Below are 27,451 nucleotides of genomic sequence, written 5' to 3' on the forward strand. Positions count from 1 at the left end.
GTATCTTGCATTTGTCCCTGTTGAACTTCATTTTGTTAGTTTTGGCCCATCTCTCTAGTATGTCAAGATCGTTTTGAATTCTGCTCCTGTCTTCTGGAGTGTTAGCTATCCCTCCCAGTTTTGTGTCGTCTGCAAACTTGATGATCGTGCCTTCTAACCCTTCGTCTAAGTCGTTAATAAAGATGTTGAACAGAACCGGGCCCAGGACGGAGCCCTGCGGCACTCCACTTGTCACTTCTTTCCATGATGAAGACGACGCATTGGTGAGCACCCTTTGGGTTCGTTCGCTTAGCCAATTACAGATCCACCTAACCGTAGTTTTGTCTAGCCCACATTTTACTAGTTTGTTTGCCAGAAGGTCGTGGGGGACTTTGTCGAAGTCCTTACTGAAATCCAGGTACGCTACATCCACAGGATTCCCTGTATCGACCCAACTCGTAACTCTATCGAAAAAAGAGATCAGATTAGTCTGGCATGACTTGTTTTTGGTAAATCCATGTTGACTATTAGCAATGACCGCATTTGTTTCTAAGTGTTCGCAGACCACTTCCTTAATGATCTTTTCCAGAATTTTGCCTGGTATTGATGTGAGGCTGACCGGATGGTAATTGTTTGGGTCGTTCTTTTTTCCCTTCTTGAAGATAGGGACCACATTTGCCCTCCTCCAATCTGCTAGGACTTCTCCTGTTCTCCAAGAACTCTCGAAGTTAATTGCCAGTGGTTCTGAAATAACTTCCGCTAGTTCCTTCAGTACTCTTGGATGTAGCTGATCTGGCCCTGGGGACTTGAATTCGTTTAGAGTGGCCAGGTGTTCTTGGACAACTTGTTTCCCTATTTGGGGTTGGATTTCCCCCAATCCTTCGTCCATTCCATGTTGCTGAGGTTGAAGATGGCTTTCTTTTTGTGAGAAGACCGAGGCAAAGAAGGCATTAAGTAGTTCTGCCTTTTCCCTGTCCCCTGTCGCCATCACCTCATCTTCTCCTTGCAATGGCCCTATCGCCTCCTTTTTCTTCCTTTTTCTACCAACGTAAGCAAAAAAACCCTTTTTGTTGTTTTTTATGTCCCTGGCAAGCCTGAGCTCATTTTGCGCTTTAGCCTTGCGAACCTTTTCCCTACAGGTGTTGGCTATACGTTTGAATTCTTCTTTGGTGATTTCTCCCCTTTTCCACTTCTTGTGCATGTCACTTTTGAGCTTTAGCTCAGTTAGAAGTTCTTTGGACATCCATTCTGGCTTCTTTGCACTTGTCTTATTTTTCTTCTTTGTTGGCACTGTTTGCATTTGCGCCTTGAGTATTTCACTTTTGAAAAATTCCCATCCATCCTTAACTCCCTTGTTTTTTAATATCGGCGTCCATGGAATGCCGCTCAGTAGTTCCTTCATTTTTTGGAAGTCAGCTCTCTTAAAGTCCAGAATGCGTGTTTGACTTGTCTTAGTTTCAGCATTCCTTTGTATTGCAAACTGCAGGAGGACATGGTCACTTGCCCCTAAGGATCCAACCACTTCAACTGTATTGATCAGGTCTTCCACATTTGTTAAGATTAGATCAAGAGTTGCTGATCCCCTTGTTGCCTCTTCTACCTTCTGGACCATAAAATTATCTGCAAGGCAAGTGAGGAATTTATATAAAAGGGCACCCATTTTACTATGCCACTGTATAATAGGACTTATACATCTATGGATTTTGATATCCACAGGCAGTTCTGGAATCAAACCCCAGCAGATACCAAGGGCCTGCTATATCTCACAGCTGATGCTAGAAATTGATATAACTGAGCAGCTGCCAAAGCACAAATCATTTAGGAGCCCATGAAGAGTACTGACATTATTTTATTTCATGATGTTTTATTTCATTCATGTATTACTTATAGGTGTGGAACTCTTTAGTAAGGAACTCCCTATAGAGAACTGACTCCCTCCCACCATGTTATCTTTAGCAAGACTTTGGGAGTTCACCTGGGTTGGGATAAAATAGGCTTTAGATCCAAGCAAGTTCTAAGTGTTTTATTTGCTGATGAGTTTTTGATTGCTTTTTAAGTTGTCTTATATTTTAATTAATCTGTTTTATGCTGTTGACTCTATTCTTCTTATTTGATTTTAATCTTTACCATGGTGTCATTTTAACTAAATAAAATTATGAATTCGCAATAATTATATAGGGTGTGTGTATGTGTACATTTACACATAGCAATAAGGTATACAGTCTCATTTAGAAAAATATTCATAATAAGCCATGTTTTGCTAGCTGGGCTAAAAGGAACAGTCCTCAAATGGTTGGAGACAAGCATGATCTGTGATCTTGGCAAAACATGTTAGACGATCTTTAAAGATGAATGTTGTATTCATTGGAGAATATTGGATGATAGGCTTTTGTGTTGCAACGAAAAAGACTTGGTTCTCACCCTTCACTGCTGCAGCAAGTCTCTGCATGTTGAGGTTGTTCCAGAATTTAATTCACTCTCTTTTATTACTAACTTTACACTGTTTTTACATCATATTGCTGAATTAGAGTCTTGGAATTAGGAATAAAGAAATGAACCCAAGGGGTGTATGTTTGGGAGCTACCTAATCAGACAGTCACCTTTCCAATAATTCTCAGAGCTAGGAAAAAATGCTTTATTGAACAAAAATGCCTAGAAGCTTCCAGACTGCAACAGCAGCTCATACAGGTTAAATATCCCTTATTTGGAACCAGATGTGTTTTGTATTTTGGATTTTTTTTTGTTTCTTTGGTTACCTGTATCTCTGTATACATACTTGATGAGATATATTGAAGACGGGACCCAAAGTCTAAACATAATATTCATTAATGTTTTATATGAATCCTGAAGGTAATTTTATATCCAACATTTTAAATATTTATTTATTTATTTATTTATTTACAGTATTTATATTCCGCCCTTCTCTCCCCGAAGGGGACTCAGTGCGGATCACATTACACATGTAAGGCAAACATTCAATGCCTTGACATAGAACAAAGACAAAGACAAACGCAGGCTCTGAGCTGGCCTCGAACTCATGAGTGATTGGTCTCAGCTGGCTGCTCACCAGCTTGCGCCACAGCCCGGGCCTGACACAACGTTTGTATACACTGAATAATCAGAAAGCAAAAGTGGCCTGTCTGACCCACTAATATGGACATTTTTAAATTGTAGAGTAATTTGAGTCTGGAATTCCAGATAAGAGATGCTCAACCTGTATAGACTTATCCAGATTCATTTAAAGATTTTGTACCTGCTTTTTAATTAGTAGAACATACTACTTTGCTCAGTTTATTTCTAATTGTTGAAATGGAATTTGAGCCTCAGTCACTAATGCAGTCTATTTTGTTAAAATGTATGAAGATTTGGATTGGGGGGGGGGGGGTATTGTGAGTAGGTTACAGTTAGTTAAAGCTTTAATGTTTGTGCTTTTAGCTAAATCCAACATAGGGGAAATTCCACAAAGGAATATTTCCAAGTTATTGTTTTCACAATGGGGGAAAACAACCAATAATTAGTTTGCATTACTCTGGAGAGTGTCAATGCTACTCATGGGATATAGGACCATACAGTATATTTTAAAACTAATAATGGGTTTTGGCTTGTTTGCAATCCAGGTATGTTGATCACTATAGACATGTTTGTGCTGAACTTTTCAAGAGTTATGTAATGAGCCACTCTAGTTATGGATTAACTTGGGCAATGGTCCAAAGAAAGTAAAGCTCAAATGCATTTAAGGGACCCACTCCTCTGGTAATGCTCTTTGTGTGGTTTAAAAAGATAGCATAAATCTTACATCAATCCTATAACAAGCGGTGTTCATGCAAGAAATTGCTGGGAGCTTTCAGGCAGGGGCCTTTGATCTGACCCAGATTGCTCTTTGTAGAGCAATTGATAAGTTCATTTAATTTTATTTGTCCTCATCTGACCAGTACAGTACCAGTTAATCTTCTGCCATCCCACTTTTTCAGCAGTTAAAAAAATATCAAGTATCTCTGTAATCTAAATTTCACCCTTTGTCCTTAGCTTGCTTTAATTACTTCAAGTGAGTACAAAGTGCAAAGTAGTGACGAGAGGAGCAGAATCTTGCCCTTCTCTTTGGTAACGGTTTTCCTCTGACATGAAATCTAGTCATGTCCAGTTCTAGGGGTTGGTGTTCATCTTCATTTCTAAGCTGAAGAGCCAGCATTGTCTGTAAACACCTCCAAGGTCATGTGGCCAGCATGACTGCATGGAGCGCTGTTACATTCTTGCTGGGGCAGTACCTTTTGATCTCATATTTGTATGTTTTCAAACTACTAGGTTGGCAGAAGCTGTGACTAACAGCGGGAGCTCACTCCCCTCCCCAGATTTGAACCGACGACCTTTTGATCAGCAAGTTCAGCAGCTCAGCTGGTTTAACCCACTGCACCATCAGGGGCTCCACCCTTCTCTTTAGGCTCTATCAAAAGGAAACTGGATTGTCTGTTTTTCCTCTTTGATCATTTTTTGCTCGGATATTCCATATCCTGGTGTTTATCTGTACAAGGCTGTAAATTATATGTCTGTTCTTCCCTTTTACAGTATTAACAATAAGAACTTCATGTGGAACCCCCGAAGTTATTAGGCTGCATTTTCCAGCAACCCTACCCAGTGGAGCCAATGGAGGGGGATGCTAGAAGGGGCAATTCAGCACTATCTGGAGGAACCATACATGTCTTAATTGAATTGTTTAATGCAGTTTCCCAGATGGGGATCACATAAACCAAAGAGCACTGATGTACACTAAGGGCTTTTGTGGGAGTTTGTTGCCTGTCAGTTGCACTTTGAACTTAACTTTGAACTATATTAAATGGGCAGTGTAGATGGGGCCTATGTCTCTTTGGATTATATTGCTTCATGAGCAATCTGGTTTTTATTCTTACCCATTGCCTTTATTTGAAAAATGAATGGTAGCAACAAAGTATATATATTTATTCTAATGAACCGCTTCTTGAGCTCTATCCATTTTCTGTGCCCTTCCTGATATTTGCTGCTAGAATCCATGTGAACACGCATCATATTTGCATGTCTTGGCAGGAGCAAAAATACCACCGCTATATTTTGGAATTAGTGTAATTAACCATTAACCACAATTGTGCTTAGATTTCATTACAGGTTGTTTAGCAAACTTTGTAAGAAAATCAGTAGTGGCTGTGTGTGTGTCTCTGAGACACAGGACTCTAACCACAGAGCTGCCAAGTCAGGTGCCCCCCATTAAAAGCAGAAAAGTGGCTAAAACAAACTGAAAACAAGGAATGCCAGCCTCGTGTCATTGTTGAAATAAAAAGGAACAGTGATACAATATGTATCACATTTAATAGAGTCTTTTATGCAAATGCTCTTCCAGATTGTTTTAAACTGTTCTGTTTCCTCCACCATTTGGCTTCTAAAACTAGTAATAACCCAAACAAGGGTGGAAAACTTAAGACCAAATAGGGGGAGGTCGAAAAGCAAAAGTGAAAAACAAAGTAGATGGTGTCTTTGAGTAGGCCTCCAAATTGTGTAGACATAAAAACACTTAATTATTTTGTGTCTCTAATGTGTATTGTTTTTAAGATTTAAAAAATAAAATGATTTCTGTAGGGATTTCTGGATAAGGATTAATGGTTGATAGAAAGAGAATCAAATCTCCCCTAAAAATGCCCCAAGTCTTGTCCTGCCCCACCACATCGTAGACATCAACGTTACAAGGTAGTGTTATGCAATACTTTTATATGGCTTTTACTCAGATTGTCTTCCAGTAAAAAAACAAAAAATTGGAATAATGTTTTGGTGCATCTACACCTCCACCTTGCTCACTCTGCATTTTCTCCTTTTCAGTAAACACGCACATACAAACATTGTTTGTTTTGTGTTTGTCTTTCAGCACTTGTAATTTAACATGAAGTAAAAAAAATCCAAAACTAAATTAGAATAAAGAGCCCTTTCAGCTACAGGGAAAAACCTAATTGTCAGCCTTTGTGTTTTTCTTCAACGTTGCCGCTGCACATCCAGAAGATAAAAATATTTTAAGATGCTTCCCTTGGGCAAAAGTTTTGTTGCTGTCAGTGAATTATTAGATGTTGTTTGCTTGACTTCTTTTCCATTATTATAACATTCCCCACTTATGTAAAACTAACTTACGGTGCCTATTCTTTGCATGTCTTCTTCTTTCAACAGGCAGCTTTAATTGGAGTCACTTAAAAACTATGTGTTGCTGAAACCATTCTAGTGTAATAGTAAATTGATTTAAAAGTTGCAGTTTTGATGCTAAAATACTCCTTCCTTGCATTATGGATTCAGAAAGATTACTTTTGAGTAAGCTTTTAAAAAACTGGAACACAGCAACAATAGCTTTAGAGTTTCCAATGTGTATCAAAGCAATTTAGACTGAAAGTATTCCCTGATCTGAGTCCCGTGGATATTTTAAAAACAAGTGAAGTTTGACTTAGGGCACATCTACACTGTTACTGTCAGAGTAATTCGCAGTGTAGCAGCAGTTGTATGTTGTCAATGGAGCGCAGAATGAAGAGACATCAGAAACGATGTTAAAAAATATATACAAAGCTTTACTTTACAAGACAAACAGACTTGCAGACGAACACAGGCTTGGCTTTCACTCTAGGCAGACACAAACTCAGAACAGAGCAAGATCTCAACTGTAATGTACGTAATCAGTAATGTACAAAAAACACTTGAGTCTGGATACTCCCAAGGTTCCAGCCACACATCAAGGTCAACACAGTTTCTCAGTCATTAACTCTTTACAGACTATAGCATACTCTGGATGATGCAACCTTTATGCAATACATGCCAGACACAAATTTCATTTAAACACCACTAATACACAAATCCCACATTAACAGGTACTGTAGTTTGACACCACTTTAACTGTCATGGCTCAATGCTATGGAATCATGGAAATTGTAATGTATAAGGTCTTCTACCTTCTCTGCTAAATTATGCTCGTGTTGTACTAAACTTCAACTCCCATGATTCTATAGCAGGGGTTCCCAAACTTTTAAAGCCATAGAGCCCTTTTTGAAGGAAAAGTTTCTTGTGGAGCCCCAAGAAATTTTTGGACACAGGGGCCGCACTGTATTTTAATTTGGCAGATGGGCTCCTCGGAGCAGTTTGAGAACCACTGTTCTTTAGTATTGAATCATGGCAGTCAAAGTTGTGTCAAACTGCATTAATTCTACAATGTAGAGCCACCTTGAATTGGTGGAGTCTGAGCAATTGCAAATAAAATTACCAGTTCTATTGAAAGTTGGAGATGAGTACAGGATTATTATACTGAGTTAGCATCACATGAAAGACCTGTAGATGAAAGGAAATAAAAAAGTGCAAATAAAGGTGAATAATTTATGATGAAGAAGAATACCTGGTAGAAACTTTTCTCCCATTTGAGAGGGGGATGTATGTCCCCATCATCACAGTTTGGATCAGGAGGGCAGGGGAAACAAAAAACAATAAACTTCTCCTCCTATGCCTTTCCTCAATTGAACTCAGCTCCTTTCTTCCTACTACTTTCTCCTCCCTTCTGCTGCTCTAGGCTAAAATGAAATCAAGTAAAAGAAACCGAAGATGCTAGTGTCATGTTATTTCTCATGGGCTGAACATGATTTCCCAAACGAGCACTTCCTATTACCGCCAGTCAAAATGGCCATCTTAACTTGGGAGATGGGAATTGTGTTTCAGTGCATTTGGAGGGCACCAATGAGGAAGAGTGGTTGTAGTGACAGGGGATGGGCAAAGGAATGGCATTGAGATGTTAGCTCTACCTTCAACCCTCCATAAACTTATTTGGAGGGGAAAGTACATAAATGTGGGGTGTGGGGGGGGGCTTGCATTCTCAGTGTCAGCCTTCTGCCTACGTGCCTTCATTTTGCATTCTTGGCACATCTGTAAACATACATGCCAACAAGTATCTCTGCACCCATTCTCCTTTAGACTCCCTGTTCAGCATGAGTCATGGCCCAGTGTTTAAGATCTAAGTTAGCAAAGATCTTTGGGCTGTACTTCAGAGACCACACGCTTAAGTGTTTTGCCCGAAGCCTTCTTCATTTCCATGAATAGGGGCATAGGCAAACATTCTTTTATAGTTTTGTTGTTGCCCTTGGGATCTTCTGTTCATTCTTAGATGGAGAATGGGAAAAAACAAACAACGCAAGACATTACTCTACACCAAGATCATTAAGTGTAGCTTGTTGTAACACATTGCCAACTTTGATTTTAAATGCAATTTCTAATAAGATTCAAAGCTTCCATAGTCCTAATCCCTGAGAGGGAGAAAGTAAGGAACAAGTCGGAGCTGCTAACTAGAGCCTGTGCCAAATACTTACATCACAATCCTCACAGCTATATAGTTTGTACTGATTCCCATGGATTTTCTTCTGCCTATAGCAATTCTCTACAACCTTTTATCAGCCCACTAGCCAGATATTGTAGCAGCCAGCTAGGTCCTACTCAATCCTCTTTTCCAAAATAGTGCCAGTGAAAACAGGGGTTCCATCTGACTTTTGACATGTTAGCTGCCATACAAACATTTGGTTTAGTAGGTCTCTATTTGTCCATGCCTGACCTATGAGGAGAATAGAGGAGAGAGGAGAACTGCTACTTCTAGAACCATGGCCCCTTCCATAATACATTGACCAGGATCCTCACAGCAGCTTACGCTGATGTAACTAATACTTATGCTTGCCTACACACTTTATCAGGCATTGCACACTGAAGTATCCAGAACTTCCTCAAACAAAATATTACCTTGACTATGCATCCAGAGCGACATGACTGACTCTCGTGTCCAATGGGTGCTCCTTTTTCCTTCATTATGCAGTGGTATCCAGGCAGCATCAGGGCACATCTTTATCCCATAGGTCCAGATTGGGTATAGGGATATTCCTAGATAAACTGGAAAAGAAGGAACTGCAATTGTGTTGTGAATTTCCAGAATAAGATATTAGCCACAATGCATTTTAGAGAGTGCTTTGATATTTGGGTCATTTTAAAGTATTACATTTATATGTGTTGTACATTTATATGTACATTTATGGCTTCAAAACTAATTTATACTTACATCTTTAGAAGAGCTGCCCATAGTGCTGAAATTGATATGAGGTATGGTTCAGCACTTTGGCAAGGGTCTTAAACATTCAGGCTGAAACCTTGAGTGGATTGATCATCCATTAATATGAATGATGCCATCAACCACTGACAGCTATCAGAGATAAAGAAAGTGCCTTGCCCATGGTCATCCAGTAACCCAGTGGATGTTGAAAACAATAAAATAGGTTTTCATCTAATAGCTTTGAGGTACTCAGGATTTTTTTTAACTATGCAATAATAGCAAACTAACTTTTCCATGAACTTTTCTGTAATTTGCAGGAACTTTCAATGTGCTGTATTCCTTCCTGTGTATTTTTCTCAAGGAGTCACATTTCCATCCCTATCTTATGTATATTTACTTGAAAGTAAGTCCTTTTTAAAATAGCATAATCTATCTCTGAGTAGACATGTACGACACAGAGATGAAAAATGTCCAGATTCTCTCCCCTCCCCCCAAAATGTGAAATTCATTACAAATGGAAAATCACTTTGTTAAGAATATAAAATTATTATATATTCAACATAGCAACTAAACTCCCAACAGGTTGTGACAGGTGGATTGGTGTATTACATGGCTGGATAGACAACCTGGAAAGTAAGCAACCCAAAACAGACTGTTAAGCCATGCTACTGATGGAATCTCTCACCTTGTGCGGAACTGCAATTAACTATTCCTGATTCAGATGCAGGGAAATGGAACAGAAGTATTCCCATTTGGAAAGTCATTTGAAAAATGAATTTTGTATCAGCCGATACAAAGGGCCTTTAATTGCTCATTATAATAGTGAATTTTGTGTCAATGTCTACACCCAGGGAAAGGTAATAGTGACATTTCCAGCTCAGAGATTAAAATACTTGCATCAGATTCATATACATGAATATTCAGATGGATAAACTACAAACCACATAGAGGACAGCAAAGATTTAAAATAGCAGTTTGGTCTCCAAAATACAGTTTAAATTGTGATGCTTGTTCGTTTGTTTTGCAGTTTAAAAGGTGACTAGTTATAGATTTTGAATGCATTCATGCTAGTATTAGCATTTGTTCTAATGGGATAGATAAATGAATGGCTCTTGATAAAAAAAAAACCCAGAGTATTTTCTAATGTGATGGAGTCCAGAGAGTATTACTTGGAATAAGAGCCAGGGTGATGTAATGGTTTGAGCATTTGACTGCAGACTAGGATTCAGTTTCCCATTTGGACATTGTAACCCACTGGGTAATCTTGGGCAAATCACACATTCTTATTCCAGAAAACCTTTGCGCTAGATTTGCTTTAGGGTTGCCATAAGTCATGAATGACTTGAAGGCTCCCAACAGCAGCAAATTACTTTGAACATTACCACAGGCTGAGAATCTGAGGATAAATAATTTGCCTGCAAATGCTTTCTTTTGATCTTACACACAACATGTAGATTTTGTCAAAAAGGTTTAAATCAGAAATAACTGACTGGATGCTTAATTAATTGAATTAATTTTTAATTTAAAAACCCCTTTTTTACAGATTGATAACTTTACTACTTAATTTATTGATAGCTAAATGTATTTTTCACATAAGATTTCCATCATAACTTAACTCTCCAAACCAAAACCAAAAATCTTTATTACGGTCATAGACCAGCCTAAGTGGGGTACAGTTTCACAGAAGCCTGTACAAAAAATCTGAAAGGCTAAAAACAAGAAAACTGATAAAATTTTATTTTATCAAAAGAAATCATACTCAGCTTAAAATACAAAAGAAGACATCCAAATCCAGAACCCATGGGTGATCATTGTTCAAGGACCCCCTTTCTTAGAAACATGGCTGCCAAATCATAGAATCATAGAATAGTAGAGTTGGAAGAGACCTCATGGGCCATCTAGTCCAACCCCCCGCTAAGAAGCAGGAAATCGCATTCAAAGCAAATGCCAGTCATAGCCTATTAAATGCCAGTTGAACCAATTAGAAACTCAAATAACCCAACCACTCAATTGTATGTTTAATCAAGCCAATTACGCCATTTCATTTAAGCCACCATACTAAACCAGTTGCCATGGAGAGTCAATACATAGTAGGCAAAATGCCTTCTCTTATGTGAAAGTCAAATTGGAAGCAAAATCCCTACCTACCCTTCAAAGGCAACCTGCTGAAGCATATGTTAGAAAGTTGGTCAAGCCTCTGAATTGTTTCCTGAAGGCAGAGACATTGAAATACCAGGAGTTGCTTCCTAGAAAGGAAATACTGAATCATAGAATTGGAAGAAAATGAAAAGGCCATCTAGAAGACTCTGCACTTCCCAGATCACAACTCAGATCTCATCTAAACTAACCATTTAATGTACTTCAAAGCTAGCTTCAAACTGCAGCAGCTAGACAACAAACTCCCACAAAAGTGTGCAAAAGAAAGATGTTAAATGCACTTCGGTATTCTGTAGTTAGTGTAATCACCATTCGAGCCCGAAATGGTTCCAGGATTTTCCTGTGTAATCATCTGCATAGGAAAACAACTTTCTTTGATACCAGTTTGGACTGATTTAAGTCGTCAGTGTAGATGTGTACTCAGAGTACCATAGTTATTCATCTCTCCTTGTGAAGTCTAAATTAGTTTGAAAAGCAAAATAATTCACTGCATATGCTGGTGAATGTTTTATTTGTGTCTATACATTTGTGTCTTCAATGTATATTTTAAAGGCAAACATTCATACGTTTCAGTAATTCATTGAGCAAGGCCTCAGGTATATGGCTTCCATAGAGGAGGTCCGAGTCCTTGCCATCCAATAGGTCTGGGAAAGTTCACTTTCTGAAACCACTGACAGTATGTTGAGCTGGATGGACCACTTTTTGAGTCATACTCAAATCATTTCATTTTACTCACAATTCTAAAATTTAAGATGGTATTTCTACAGAGAGAAGTGCTAAAATCAGTTGATCATGAGGATACAATTCAAAAAGATTAACACTGGACACTGGACAGGAGGCAGGAAGTGTTTTTAACTATGAACTTCTCTTGCTTATTATGGATTTGCCCAAGGGTGGCATCACTTTTGAGGTTGGCTCACGTTGATCTAGCAGGTGAGTGTTAACGCGTGGCATCATGTGGATTACAATACAATACTTGGATCCAACAATGATCTTTTCTCTCCTGGCAGGTCTGATTTATACCACTTCTCAGCAGCTGGATCGTGAATACAAGGCTGAACATATCTTAGAAGTGAGTGATGACGAAGTTTCAATTAGCTTGATTTGCTTACCAGTGGTTGGCATTTTCTTTCTTTTTTTCTTTCTTTCTTTCTTCCTTTCTTTTTTTAATTGGTAAACCCTCAAAGAACATTTCCTTGCAAGTCAGAGCACACAAGGCAAATGAGAAAGACTGCCTTGGTTCAAAAGATAATTGCTTGTTCTGCATTTCTCTGAGTCTAGTCCTCAATGCCAGGTATATGTTGCGGCTTGGCTTCTAACTGAAGATGAAAGTATCTGCAAAACTGCACAAACTATAGAAGCCAAATGGTTTCCTGCCATTTAACAAAATAAGCACCTGGCTTCATGAATTTAAATGCTGCGTGTTTGCTCAACTGAGAACTCTCCAGATGTTTTGCATTATAACTACTTGCAACACCAGCCAGTATGGTCAGTAGTTGGTAATGATGTTTATTTGGGCCTTTGATCTCCAAAGATGTGATTCACAAATAAGTTATTTTATCATTGAAACAATAATGACACATGCTTGTCTTCCAGCAGATGTCAACTCCCAGAATTCCTATTTACCAAGTCGCTCAGGCTTCTGGGAGCTGAAGTCCAAAACAGCAGGAGGATCAAAGTTTGGGAATAACTGTCCTAGATAATTCTGTGCCTTGAGTTATGATAGACTATTTTGTCCTTTCTTTGCAGGTGTCTGTTTCAGACAATGGTGATCCAGCATTGAAATCTACCGGCAGAATAGTAATCCAAGTCACAGATGTCAATGACAATGCTCCCAGCTACTCCCAAAAATTCTTCATGGTTCAGCTGCCAGAAAAAACAACATCTGAGACCCCTTTACCAGTGTGCAGGATGATTGCTGCTGATCGTGATGAGGGTCCCAATGCCCAAGTTACCTATAGTCTTGAAGAAAACAATGAAGAATTCTTTACAATCCAACCAATGACTGGCATGGTGTTCTCTAGAAAAGCTTTTCCTGCCCAAGAATATAACATTCTGACAGTAAGTGAGAACCAAAAAGGTGGCTGGAGAGAGTTGGTAGTCCTCCCCACCCCAAGTGTTGGAAGTTTTTTTTACATGTATAATACCACCAAGGTATAGCCAAAAAATTCTTGCATGCTAGCTGTGAAACAAACAAAATGAATTTGTACTTATGAAAATTGATTTCTCAGTTTTGATTGGCTTTAACATTGTGACTCCAGGTCAAGATAGAATAAGATTAGAAGGGGAGAGGAAGATTTTCATCAATGAGCCATGGAGAAGCTGAGTCTGGCAAAGAAGAGAGGGAGACTGGGAAGTTTTGGATTAGTTGCAATAATCACTGTAACAGATTGTTATTGTTGGGGAACAAAGAGATTAGATAGTTTTTTGCCGGCATCTGGTTGGTGGCTGTTAGAAAATAGATTCTAGATTAGATAATTATTTTTCATCTTGACTAGCAAGACTCTTATGTATATTCAGTTTTGCTTATAATGAGGAGCCAGGCAAGACTCAACAGCTTTGTAGATCCTGGAGGAAACATATTGGTTTTAATGAATGTAATGCATTTTAATATTTAATGTTTTGAACTTTTTATATTAGCTATTTTAATAACAGCACCTGCATTTCCACTTTTATTGAAGATTTTGTATAGTTTTAATCTGTATAGGAAGTCTGCATTTATCTGATAGGTTAGAGAAGGGGTCCCCAAACTACGGCCCAGGGGCCACATGCGGCCCATTAAAGCCATTTATCCGGCCCCTGCAGCGACAGCTCCCTCCTTCTCTGCTGAGGAAGGTGCGTGCAGCGCAAGGGAAGAGGGAAAGGTATGCACCTTTCCCACCTCCTCCCTCGCCCGGTGCGCGCCTTCCAAAGCTTTGCTTGTTTATAATGATATTTTAATTATTATTTAATTAATTATTAAGGGGTGCTTTGCTAGTGCTTTTGGTGCACAAAGGCAGAAGGGGTTGGACTAAATAGCACAAGGGGGCTCTTCCAACCCTCTTTATTATTATTATTATTATTATTATTATTATTATTATTATTATTATTATTGACACAAAGACACAGTATAATACAGCAAACAAGATATATATGCTGGATTTCAAATCACAAGTCGAACACTTCCCAAGCGTTTAGGACTGTGTGATGTGTTGTTGTTGTTGTTGCTATTATTATTATTATTATTATTATTATTATTATTATTATTATTACTATTATTAACAACATTGAGGCTGGGTGGCCATCTGTCAGGGTGCTTTGTTTGTGCTTTTGGTGCACAAAAGCAGAAGGAGGTTCAACTAAATGGCCCAAGGGGTCTCTTCCAACCCCCTTTATTATTTTTATGATGATGATGATGATGATGATGATGATGATGATGATTATTATTATTATTAAAATTGAGGCTGTATTTGTTCCCATTTGGGTTTTTTTTACTTCAAAATAAGATATGTGAAGTATGCATAGGAATTTGTTCATAGTTTTTTTTTTAACTATAGTCCGGCCCTCCAACGGTCTGAGGGACCGTGAACTGGCCCCCTGTTTAAAAGGTTTGGGGACCCCTGGGTTAGAGACTGGACCACTGTCAGAAAATTGAATCTGTTGAATAGTGGAACCCTGGATGTTTTAGCTTTAAAATGCAATACTAAACACTAGATGGCACCGAGTCAACATGGAGAGGAAAAAACAACCTCATGCTTTAAAAAGCAACAGCAGTGGTCAAAAGAGTGAAGGGGGGGGGATTCAAAACAGTAGCATGTTTAAAAATGAGTAGTTGAAAAGTGGGAACTGCATGTATTATTTTTAATGATGTTATTAACTGCTTTCAGTCTTGTTATTGGGAGAAAGAGTCAGGCTGATTGAGGGATTTGGAGAAATGCAGTGCAGAAATTAACTTTCTTGAACTTTGCACCTGATCTCCACTAAACTGTAAAATGGAAATACAAAGGTGGCATTGCAATGTAAAATTGATATTTGGTTTGAAGAAAACAAAAATAATGCTGTTTTTTTGCTGCAGTTACAGTTATCCTGCTCATATACCCTGTTTTTTGTATTTGTTGGTGGCAATAAAAAAGCCTGATACACGAAACATGAAATACCAATAACCTATTATGTTTAATCAGAAAACAAGGAAGAACAATGTTGGCTTCCGATGATCCATCCGTAGGAAAAACTATCAAGTTTGGTTAGGTCTGATAAGATTGCTTTTAAGTTTTTGAGATGAATTTGGGAATGTTACTTCATTGGACCACAACTTTCAGAATCCGCAACTAAGCATAACCAATTACCATAGTAGCTTAATAATGCTGGGGTTTGTGTTTTGCCTAAAAAATGAGGACTCACAAGTTCTATTTTCATTATATTCAGGTTAACATTCAATTGAAAGCATTGCAAACACCTCAGTAGTGCAACCCTCCTGCCTTTTGGCATGCTTGTCTTTGTAAGCTGGTGCTCTTCTCTCTTGGCAGGTCAAAGCAACTGACAATGGCAACCCACCACTTTCCTCTAGTGTGAGACTTCACATCAGTTGGATATCTAAGCCTCTCCCTTCGCCAGAGCCACTGGCCTTTGATGAACCTCATTTCAACTTTGCAGTCATGGAAACAGACCCAGTGAACCACATGGTGGGGGTGATAAGTGTGGAAGCTGGGCTCAGCCAACTCTGGTTCAACATCACAGGTGAGTGGCACATGACTCGGAAGTGATCCTCAAGGTGACTATGTGCTGACAAAATGTTACTCCTGTTCACCAGGCAGCTGCTGCATACATGACCCAAGCTAACAAAGGCTGTTTATTTTAGACAGTAGGCTTGTTAGAGTCAGGGCCTCAGTCCTGGCAGTAAGCAGTGTTCAGGTTGGCACATGCAAGCACCCCACCAAAAAGTGTTTTGCAGATCTTATATTACCCATCGTAATTTGCGAAATGGTATTTCTGGCATGCTCCCAAACTGAATGAAAATTCTTGTGTTGTGAACGGGCAAAAACACATCTTTGTGGCTCACAGGAAATATGCAGTAATCATACCTATTCCCCTCAGCAATAAAAACAAGCCAACTTTTGAGGAGGGGAGCAAAGGGATTTTGGAAGCCTTCAAATGATGAGTTTGAAGATATTTACTATCAATGCTTGACTGATAACATCAATTGGATTTAGTTTGTTTTCTACTGTGCTATCTTGCCCCCCTATGTGAAATGTCTTATGCTTTTCTAATAGACAAACCTACCAAAATACATACATATTACTCATTTTTTGCAGAAGTACAAAAGTAAAAGAATTAGAGCATCTGGTGGAATGGCCAACACATATTTTCTGGTGATAGACAAGAAGTAATTGGAGCAATGTGCACAGTGATCTTGCTTTTACTTTGCAGGAACTCAGGTTTTTAACATTACGCATTACTATTGTAGGATTACCATATATACTCGAGTATAAGCCGACCCGAATATAAGCCTAGGCACCTAATTTTATCACAAAAAACTGGGATAACTTATTGACTCGAGTATAAGCAGTACATTTCAAAATAAAAATAGATATTAATAAAATTTCATTAATTGAGGCATCAGTAGGTTAAATGTTTTTGAATATTTACTGTATTTCAAAGAAAAGCAATAAACTAGCTCTATAAGTGGAAAAGTAGGGGCAACAAAAACAATATGGTATCAACAATAACCTAACAACAACAACAACAACAACTTCATTTGGATCCCACCCTATCTCCCCATGGGGACTCAGGCCGGCTTCCAACATAGTAAAAGGCAAACATTCAATGCTTATATAAACAATGCAGAGCTAGATATAGATCTATAATTATAGATACTAATTTCACATATGCATTTTCCCATGAAACATTTGCAAATCCCTCTGTGTGTGTGTGTGTGTGTGCATTTCCCCTACAATATTTGCAAGCCCTATATATCTATATCTATATCTATCTATCTAGACATGTCTATATATATTTGTGTGTTCATTTCCCCCTGTAATATTTCCAAGCCCTATATATAGATAGATAGATAGATAGATAGATAGATATAGATATAGATATATAGATAGTTAAGAATATATTCATATCTATCCAGACATCTCTCTTTATATAGATATTTGCAGACTTGCAAACATATGTGAGTAAATTCATATATAAAAATAATGTATATGTATGGCTACAGATACACAAGTACATGGATCTATATGTATAAAGGATTTGCAAAGACCTGCAAACATATGAGGGGAAATTCATATATAAAATTAATGTATATAGATAGATACACATATAAAGGTACATAGAGATTGCAGAAGCTTGCAAAGGGTTAATGCCTTTGCAAAGGGTTAATCTGTAGGAGAGTTTAACAAATATTTCAGGGGAAAATGCTTTCATAAGATTAATGAATATATATTTTTCTTCTTCCTGACTTGCAAGGGTGTCTCTCTTTTCAAAACATTCCCTTGATTAAGAGCGAGGGAGGCTTTGCAAAAGAAAACACACTGATAAAGGAGGAGAAGAGAGAAATAGATCACATATTATAAGCAATAGCCTGCAGGCTCTGTTGCCGGCCTTGACCTTGACCCGATTATAAGACAGGGGAGGCTTTTTCAGCTCATAAATAAGGGCTGAAAAATTTGGCTTATCTTCGAGTATATACGGTAAATATCCTAAAGGCACCAGATCCCACTTCAAGCGAAACAGGGTCAGCCTGGTTAGCACCTTGGATGGGAGACCTATAATTAATATGGGGAACTGTGGGCTCAATTTCAGAAGGAGAAACTGACAAAACTGTCTCAGAATATTTCTTTCTTAAGAAAACCCTATAATTTCATGGGTTTGTCATAAGTCGACAGGTGACCTAAAAACACACATGCACACATATGAGGAAGCTCTGAAGATGAGACACTTCCCCACATATAGGCCTGAAAATTAAAGACTCTTCCACTTGTAAAGGCTTTCTGCTCAGCCTTGGAAAATTGTCGTTCTGACTTATTGAAAGCCTTCATTGATAAGAGAGATTCTCCTTTTCAGACCTGCCACTTTTCACATGAACAGAGTAATGTCAGAGGAGGCAACACATTTCTCTCCTTGCACAATCCTTTTCTAGCATGTTGATTTAATCCTCATACTAAACATCAGAACAGGGCTCTTGTTTTAAAGACCTTCTAGTCATTGCAATTATAATTCCATATAAAACTTCTTACAGGAGGCTCATGTCTGTATTTATTTATTTATTTATTTCCAACATTTATATCCCGCCCTTCTCACCCGAAGGGACTCAGGGCGGCGTACAAAATTGGCAACAATTCGATGCCTATACATAATTAAAACAGCTATAAAAAACCAATAAAACAATTAAAACAATATAAAAAATATAAAAACATATGATTAAAATCCATTCCTCCAAAATCCTCGTGCTGTAGCCGTAAATCAGTCCGGGTCGTCATTATCGTTTAATCTTCAAAAGCCTGGGCACATAGCCATGTTTTCAGGGCTTTTCTAAAACTCAAAAGGGTTGGGGCTTGCCGTATTTCTCTGGGGAGGGTGTTCCACAGCCGGGGAGCCACCACCGAGAAGGCCCTGTCCCTCGTCCCCACCAGCCGTGCCTGTGAGGCAGGCGGGACCGAGAGCAGGGCCTCTCCAGATGACCTTAGGGATCTTCCTGGCTCATAGGAGGAGATACGTTCGGACAAGTAGATTGGGCCAGAACCGTTTAGGGCTTTATAGGTCAAAACCAGCACTTTGAATTGGGCTCGGTAGCATATTGGCAGCCAGTGGAGCTGGCTAAGTAGGGAGGTGGTACGCTCCCTATAAGCCGCCCCAGTTATTAATCTGGCTGCCGCCCGTTGTACTAATTGGAGCTTCCGGGCCGTCTTCAAAGGCAACCCCACGTAGAGAGCGTTGCAGTAGTCCAAACGGGATGTAACCAGAGCGTGGACCACCGTGGCCAAGTCAGACCTCCCAAGGAACGGGCGCAGCTGGCGCACAAGTCTTAGTTGTGCAAAGGCTCCCCTGGCCACCGCCGAGACCTGGGGCTCCAGGCTCAGCGATGAGTCCAGGAGAACCCCCAGACTGCGAACCTGTGTCTTCAGGGGGAGTGCGACCCCATCCAGCACAGGCTGTAACCCTATTCCCTGTTCAGCCTTGCGACTGACCAGGAGGACCTCTGTCTTGTCTGGATTCAGTTTCAATTTGTTCGCCCTCATCCAGTCCGACACAGAGGCCAGACACCGGTTCAGGACCTGAACAGCCTCCTTAGTGACAGGTGGGAAGGAGTGACAGAGCTGGACATCATCTGCGTACAGATGACACCGAACCCCGAAACTCCTGATGATCTCTCCCAGCGGCTTCATGTATATGTTGAACAACATGGGGGACAGTACTGAACCCTGCGGGACCCCACAAGTCAATGGTTGTGGGGCCGAGCAGGTGTCCCCCAATGACACCATCTGGGAACGCCCCTCCAGGAAGGACCGGAGCCACTGCAAAACAGTACCTCCGAAACCCATCCCGGTAAGGCGCCCCAGAAGGATACCGTGATCGACGGTATCGAAGGCCGCTGAGAGGTCCAGCAGAACCAGCAGGGACACACTCCCCCTGTCCAGTTCCCGGCGTAGATCATCGACTAAGGCGACCAAGGCTGTCTCGGTACCATGCCCCGGCCTGAAACCAGACTGCGCCGGATCTAGAAAATCAGTGTATCCCCAGGGAGACAGAAAATTACACACTATCTCTGGTCTCTCAATATGAAAATTCATCCTCAGCCCTGAGTATAAGCTTAGAGATATTGGTGTGTGATAGGGAACACAAGCAAGGGCGAGGAAATGTTATTGCTGCCTTGACAAGCATGGCTGAAGACACATGTGGCTGTCCATTGTACAGCCCTCACCATAGTGAAATCTTGCAACGGACAATTCATGAGTCCTGTGAAATTTTGGCTAATATCTTTTGCAGCATTTAGAAAACAAAGTTTAAACTCAGTGATGACTTGGCTTTTTCATTGCTGCCAAAACCATATGCTTTGGGCAGCCCTGTTGGAACATGAAAAGCACTGAGCTCTGTCTGAAAATGGAGTGCTCTTCTTCCATTCACATAACTTTGCTCTTTAGCAATGTGATAGAATCAGAGTGCCACATTTTGTTTGTGTGGATTTGATTGTATTTGTTCTCTTTAAGACATGGAGAATATTAGAACTTCATACATTAAAATTTTTTAGATTCAGTCTATATTCTGTCACTAAAGGGTTAATTCGTTAGTGATAGTTTCAACAGATTGAGTGCTGGATGACATTATCTATATATATATAAAAGGATAAAAAAATTCGGCCTAGGACAAAACAACAAAACTACACATTCCAGAAACACTAAACTTGGCAGCACAACCCCTTATCCATGCCTCTACGTTCATACAACAAAAAGAAAAGAAAAATAAAGTCCTAATTAGAGGGAGAGGAATAATTGTTTTTATCCAATTGCTGCCAGTTAGAAGGTTAAGCTCCACCCACTTGATCTCCTAGCAACCTACTCAGCCCAGGGGCCAGGCAGAGTTAGGCCTCACTTAGGCCTCTTCCACACTGCCTATAAAATACAGATTATCAGATTTTAACTGGATTATATGGCAGTGTAGACTCAAGGCCCTTCCACACAGCAATATAACCCATTTACAATGGACTTAATGTAAAGTAAAACCTTTACCCTTTACCTTAACTACCACCAATTCCTCAATACTTTATTTCCCATACCACCAGACTTCGCCACAGCAACGCATGGCTGGGCACAGCTAGTCTTATATATATATATATTAGTTGTACTGATCTTTGAGTCTGCAATTCCTATTTCTGGGGTTACATTGCAGGTTAGTTATTTTACTTCTGTACAGCAACGCCATCCCTGAAGGCAAATAGATCATCGGCATGTGAGAATTGCCCTTCTCAAGGCAGTTCCAAAGAATACTTCTTTGTTTGGTTCAGTTGGGCATGGATAATGAAGTACAAATACAATTAAGGCAGAACAAGAATCAACACAGAACAGAATTAACAATGCTTGTAGAAAGTTTACATTTGTTAGGGATGTCTACTAGCATTGTGGTATTTTCCTTGGAATTTAATCTCACCATTTATCTTTTCTCCCAAGTCAGCCCTGTTTACTATGTGAGGCATTAGCTTCCACATTCACTTGGTGCAAATACTAATTTGTTGCATTTAATTGTTACCTTGTTTGCTTTTCTATTGAGGCTAGCATTGTCTGGGTTGAAAACAGAGGTTTTTTGGTTTATTAATCACAGTAGCAACCATTTTCTCAAGGAATACAGGTGGGATATAATTCATATATTTGTTAGGGAAGGAAACTATGTGTGTATTACGCCTTTAACCAGCCTGTTGTCATATGGTGACCTCTAAATTTTCATTGGGTTAGGATTTATCACCAACTACATTTAAATCTAGTTCAGACCTAAGTAGGTACGTCACCACAATCCCTTTCTTATACAAGTTGGAAAAGATCTTTTGTTACAGTTTGTATACATTAAAGATTATATTACTATAGAAATATAGAACTTATAGATTAGTTACTTTAAACTATATTATATACCATACTTTTCCTTTTTTCGGACTGTATCCAAGTACCAACCAGAACAAACCCTGATTATATTCACGATCAGACTGGATCTGGTGCATTTGTGTATCTAGGCCCTTAAGGAATGAGTACTCATTAATTTATTCCTCCTAGATGTGTCCTAACAGATTGAGACACAATGTCAAGAAAACCTTGTTGGGTGTTTATTGTGGAAATTTTATTGGTGCAAAAGTCATTTTTGCTCATGGAGTAACATTTTTGCACAGGAAAAAGTACTGTTTTATGGGGGAAATATTAGCTTTTTGTACCAAAACAATAGTTGTTATCACTCACCCTGTATTTTTAGAAAAGCCCTGAAAACATGGCTATGTGCCCAGGCTTTCAAAGATTAAATGATAAAAGACGACCCCGGACTGATTTACGGCTACAGCACGAGGATTTTGGAGGAATGGATTTTAATCATATGTTTTATATTTTTATATTGTTTTAATTGTTTTATTGGATTTTCATTGCTGTTTTAATTATGTGCAGGCATTGAATTGTTGCCAATTTGTACGCCGCCCTGAGTCCCTTCGGGTGAGAAGGGCGGGATATAAATGTTGTAAATAAATAAAATAAATAAATATACAGCAAAGGCCCCAGCTACACTGTCATATAATGCAGTTGGATACTGAATTATATGGTCAGTGTTGACCCATATAATGTCATTCAGTGCAGTTAAATTGCATTATATGGCAGTGAAGGTAAAGATAAAGGTTTCCCTTGACATTAAGTCCAGTCATGTCTGACTCTGGGGGTTGGTCTCATCTCCATTTCTAAGCCAAAGAGCCGGCATTGTTCGTAGACACCTCCAAGGTCATGTGGCCGGCATGACTGCATGGAACCTTCCCGCCGGAGTGGTACCTATTGATCTACTCACGTTGGCATGTTTTCGAACTGCTAGGTTGGAAGGAGCTGGAGCTAACAGCAGCCGCTTCCGCCGCTCCCGGGGTTTGAACCTGGGACCTTTCGGTCTGCAAGTTCAGCAGCTCAGTGCTTTAACACACTGTGCCACCAGGGCTCATGGCAGTGAAAATGGGGCTAAAATCAATCATAGTCTGTTCTCCCATGGGGTTAAATGATAGGATGGTGGGTGTTGTATAGAAAGCTGATCCATAGTATGTTGAAACATTGAGATCAGGTTTCCATTAAAATCTCCTGTGATATTTTCCCCTCTGTACAGGGTATGGGGGGTTATTTTTTCTGTTAACACAGTACAGAGTTGAGCTAATCACTTCCCTAACTGACAGATCCTCCAATGACTTCTACATTTTTAAGCAGCTCCTAGAATTAATACCATCCTTAAGAAACAATTGAAAACCTGGATGTTCGGGCTGGCCTTTGGAGAGACAGCCATTGGATGACCAGCGTCATTATAATTCTATCCTGAATGTTATTAGGCTCCTTTCATCGGGGTATTTTAATCTAATGATTTTATCTTATATTGCTGCTATAGCCCCCCCCCCCCACCTTTGAAGTTGACGGATTTGCATTGGTGGTTGTTTGATATTATTACTATTATATAAACCTTTGTTTTAATTTCTGTTTTATCATCTTCTTGTGTTTAAAACTGTGTATATTGTTTAATGTATTTGTGTTTTAAACTGTGTATATTGTTTAATGCTGTTACTTTTGTAACGTTGTGAGCCGCCCCGAGTCCCCACGGGGAGATGGTGGCGGGGTATAAATAAAGTTTTATTATTTATTTATTATTATTAATACCTTATGTGGTAAATATGTAATTCCTGGATCAAAGATTGACCAAATTAATGAAGTAGTTCAAAACAGTATATTCTTTCTCTCCATCCTTTCATGGATCAACCTCACACTCAATTCTCCACTGTAGATTTCAGCCTCTTTCCACATACAAAAAGCAACAGCAAGAACAGCAAATAGCTAGCATTTTAATAACATCTTAACTGTGGTTTTTTGCATAGGGTTATTCTATTTTTGTCTCAGAAAATGTGTCCTGAATTTGTTTTTTTTAAATATCCCATGCCATATTTTAGGTGAATCATGCTGCAGCCAAGTGGAGTAATGTATTGTAATGTTGACTCTATTCACAGGTACACTAGAATACACAGGGAATTCAACTGTATATACATTATTACCTAACCATAAAGCTAACTTTAACACTACCTCAAACCTTCAATCCAGTGGACATCTCAATGGGATTAAAAAAAAAACATATTCCCCAATACAGATTGTTTAAAAAGAAAAATAACTGTGCCTGTGAGTTAAATATGGGGAGAAATGGGAAAGGGGTATTTATAGAAAAAGGAAAGGGATGGAAGATTTCAGACAAGACTGGACAGAGAAAGAGCTTGTGCAACTAAACTATTTAAGTGGGCAGGTAAGGGCAGTGTTTGACTTGCACTATAAATTGCTCCTGCAGACAAGTGAAATCGGAAGAATGTTAGCAGGGAGGGGGACTTTGGGCTTGGAATTCAAGGTCAGCACTGTACATGAACTTGCAATGTCATTTGCTGTAATTCTATGGAAAAATTCCATGTTTTCTGGGGAAGCCATGCAACACTAAGCAATTGCAGAAACAGATGGCACTCCCAGCAAGAACGTGCTCTTGCGCCATCCCAGATGGTTGTAAAAGAGCAGAGGGAAGTGGCTGCCATATGAATGTCATTTGATTCAAGGATGTCTACACCGATTCCTTGCTTTTGGTTCTTTATATTGTGAGCAAGATGTGCCTAAAACTATTAAATAAACATGCCCACAAACACACAAGTTATTTTATATCATATGGTCCTCTGCACAAGTTTGATTACTTTTCTGAAAAGTTTCTAGGACCAGGCAATGTATCATGTGAAGATAAGCCTTCATATTGGAAAGATAGCCTTTGATTATACTTTTAACAAACATGTAAAGAAGCTTGAAATCTTCTTTTGATTCATATATTCCAGCAAATTGTGCATACGCCTGAAACAAAAATTAGAATCCATTTACAGGAAAAATGTTATAAATCTGGTGCAGCCTTTCAGATTTGTTGGCCCCTCTACCATGGGCCCACTCCTTTCTTGAGTATCTTAAGTTAGACACTGTTTAAAGTTTGGACTCCAAGAGCTGTTCTACAGTGGCAAACCCATTCGAAAGGAACACATATTTGAGAGAAGAAATGAAGGAAGCATTTACTTAGTATCGATCAATTCAGATTATTTCCACAGCCAATTGGCTATTCAGGTCAGAAGGACTACCTAGGTCTGGAACATTCATTATGTTTGAACCAAAAGATGCTTTTTTGCTTTCATTCAGCTGATCCTATTTTATTCATCTATAAACTGTCAATTGAATAGTTGGATGTATTAATAGAATTAATAAACTGTTCGGGTAAGCCAAACATTCAAAAGTAGTTTAGGAGTCAAATCTTAACATAGCTATCTCAGATAAAGCTTAAGACACCATTTGATTGACTTGTCCATAGAAATCAATTTCTTTGCTGTCTAAGGAAAGCGTTATAAAAACTGCACAAGGGCACCTCTATCCAATCAAATTCAATTATGTTATTAATACTTTTGTTGATAGATGCTAGAGGGTTTGTGGGTGAAAAGGGTCCTCGGAACATAGGAAGATTTGTTATCCTATGAACTCCCAAATTTGGAAAAAGATACTTTTCTGGATTAGTCAAATGATAATGCAAAAGTGGCATTCTCCAAACTGTAATAATGTTTCACTAGTACTATAATGAAATAAAGATTCTCCTGTGTCAGGTATTGTGTGTGTATGCACACACACCTCAGGATGTGCAGGAAAAATGTTATCAGTGGCAAAGATAGGGAGAAGGTAAAATACCTGCATAGAGGATGAGTCTTCACGGCCAGAGTGGTGTACTGGCTTGTGACTCTGGAATCCTCACTTAGCCATAGAAACCCATTTTGGATGAGCCTTACTTTTTCAGCCTCAGAGAAGGCAAAGGCAACATCCCTCTGAACAAATCTTGCCAAGAAACTCCCATAAATCAGAAATGGCTTCCATGTAGGTATAGCTTCATAGTTATATCTACAGGAATACATACAAATAATCCACATCTATAGTTGGGAAAGAAAAAAGAGCATAAAAGACTATCCAGAGGAGAGTGGAGCAGACTAATATGTATTCAGTCAGAAGACATGTGGGAGACTATAAGGATGTGTTGAAGGCTTTCATGGCCAGAATTACTAGGTTGCGTGAGTTTTCCAGGCTGTATGGCTATGTTTCTAGAACATGTCCATACAGCCCGAAAAACTCACAACAACTCACTATAAGGATGATTTGTTCAGGCCTTGAGTCTATCACATTAATTTGTCTTGGCTGGATCACAGGCTGTATAAGCACACTTATGAGGATACATGACTACTAGCCACCTTTTATCAGCCATGCACATTTGAAACTTTCACTTGATCTATTAAATGGGCTGTTAGATAATGCAGTAGACCTAGTTTCACTACTTAAAACAGGAATGTGTATAGTTTAAGCCTTTGTTGCATTGAATTTCTTGTAAGGCACCTTCAGTCTACTGTTGGGAGAAAGACTGGATATACATTAAATTAACTAACTGACTAACTAACTCAACGAATGGTGAAAAAATGAGTGAGAGCTCCCCAACAATTACTGGCTTTCAGAAACATGTTATTCACGTTCTTTGCCGTTGTGGAGCCCTTGAAGCTTAATTGATTCGATTGCAAGAAATTGAGGAGAGCATTGGAGATTGGAATGCAGGACTCCAGGGATTGAGGCAAGTCCCAACAGAATTTGGGGGGGAGGGGGGGTTAACATCACCCTGTAATGAAGCCGGCAGATTTACTCTCTTCTGCTAATTTGCCTTGATATTCCACCCTTTTTCTTTTTCCAGAACATCCCCTCCTGTCTCCCTCTGGTTATTTTACATTCCTTCGCTTCACCTGAAATGACATTGTAGCAACAAACTAGGCATTACATCCTTACACCAATGAAAAAATGCAAACAAATAAACCAAGGTCCATGGTAATGATAGAGCCCTTTCATAGACACTTTCTGCACTCACCTTTTGCACTTTTCTGCTTCCTCCCTCCAAATATTTCTAATCAGATTCTGTGAGTGGGATTGTTAGAAATGCTGCCAACTATGATAATTGTTTGCCACCTGGTTTATCCTTCTAGGAGATATTGGTATTCAAACACCTGGTACTTTTCCCAATTCTGCCTTCTAAGCCCTCCCTGCTTTCTTCTAAGGTGGCAATGAAGAAATGGATTTTGACATTGAGAAAAGCACTGGCAGTATTGTCATCGCAAGAATCCTGAATGCAAAGAAAAGATCCAACTACAACCTCACAGTGGAAGTTACAGATGGATCCAGTATCATCAAGACACAGGTCAGCATCCAACAAGCTTCTTCTAAATCCTTTGGTAATCTGTGGGGAGCTTTAATAAGAAAGAAAAGGGTCTATAGATACATAGAATCACATTGCTGGAGGATACACCAAAAGTCATCCAGTCCATTCTGCCACACAGGAACACACAATCAAAACATTCCTGACAGATGGCCATCCAGACATCTGAAGAACATCTGCAGATGCCAGCCACAGATGCAGGCAAAACATTAGGAGAGAATGCTACTGAAACATGACTATATAGCCTGAAAAACTCAC

The 27,451-nt window shown here is 39.2% G+C and overlaps 1 protein-coding gene across 2 annotated transcripts in view; it reads left to right on the forward strand.

Moving 5' to 3' along the window:
* Nucleotides 1–27,451, forward strand: part of fat2 (FAT atypical cadherin 2) — a 130,546-nt gene that overhangs the window by 57,565 nt on the left and 45,530 nt on the right. For both annotated transcript variants that reach the window (XM_062970266.1, XM_062970267.1), the window contains exons 4-7: nucleotides 12,217–12,278; nucleotides 12,956–13,267; nucleotides 15,712–15,922; nucleotides 27,036–27,175. In XM_062970266.1, coding sequence (XP_062826336.1) covers nucleotides 12,217–12,278; nucleotides 12,956–13,267; nucleotides 15,712–15,922; nucleotides 27,036–27,175 — 725 coding nt within the window. The remainder of the gene's footprint in view (nucleotides 1–12,216; nucleotides 12,279–12,955; nucleotides 13,268–15,711; nucleotides 15,923–27,035; nucleotides 27,176–27,451) is intronic.

Source organism: Anolis carolinensis, chromosome 2 (assembly GCF_035594765.1).
Source record: "Anolis carolinensis isolate JA03-04 chromosome 2, rAnoCar3.1.pri, whole genome shotgun sequence".
In the NCBI taxonomy this organism is placed as follows: domain Eukaryota; kingdom Metazoa; phylum Chordata; class Lepidosauria; order Squamata; family Dactyloidae; genus Anolis; species Anolis carolinensis.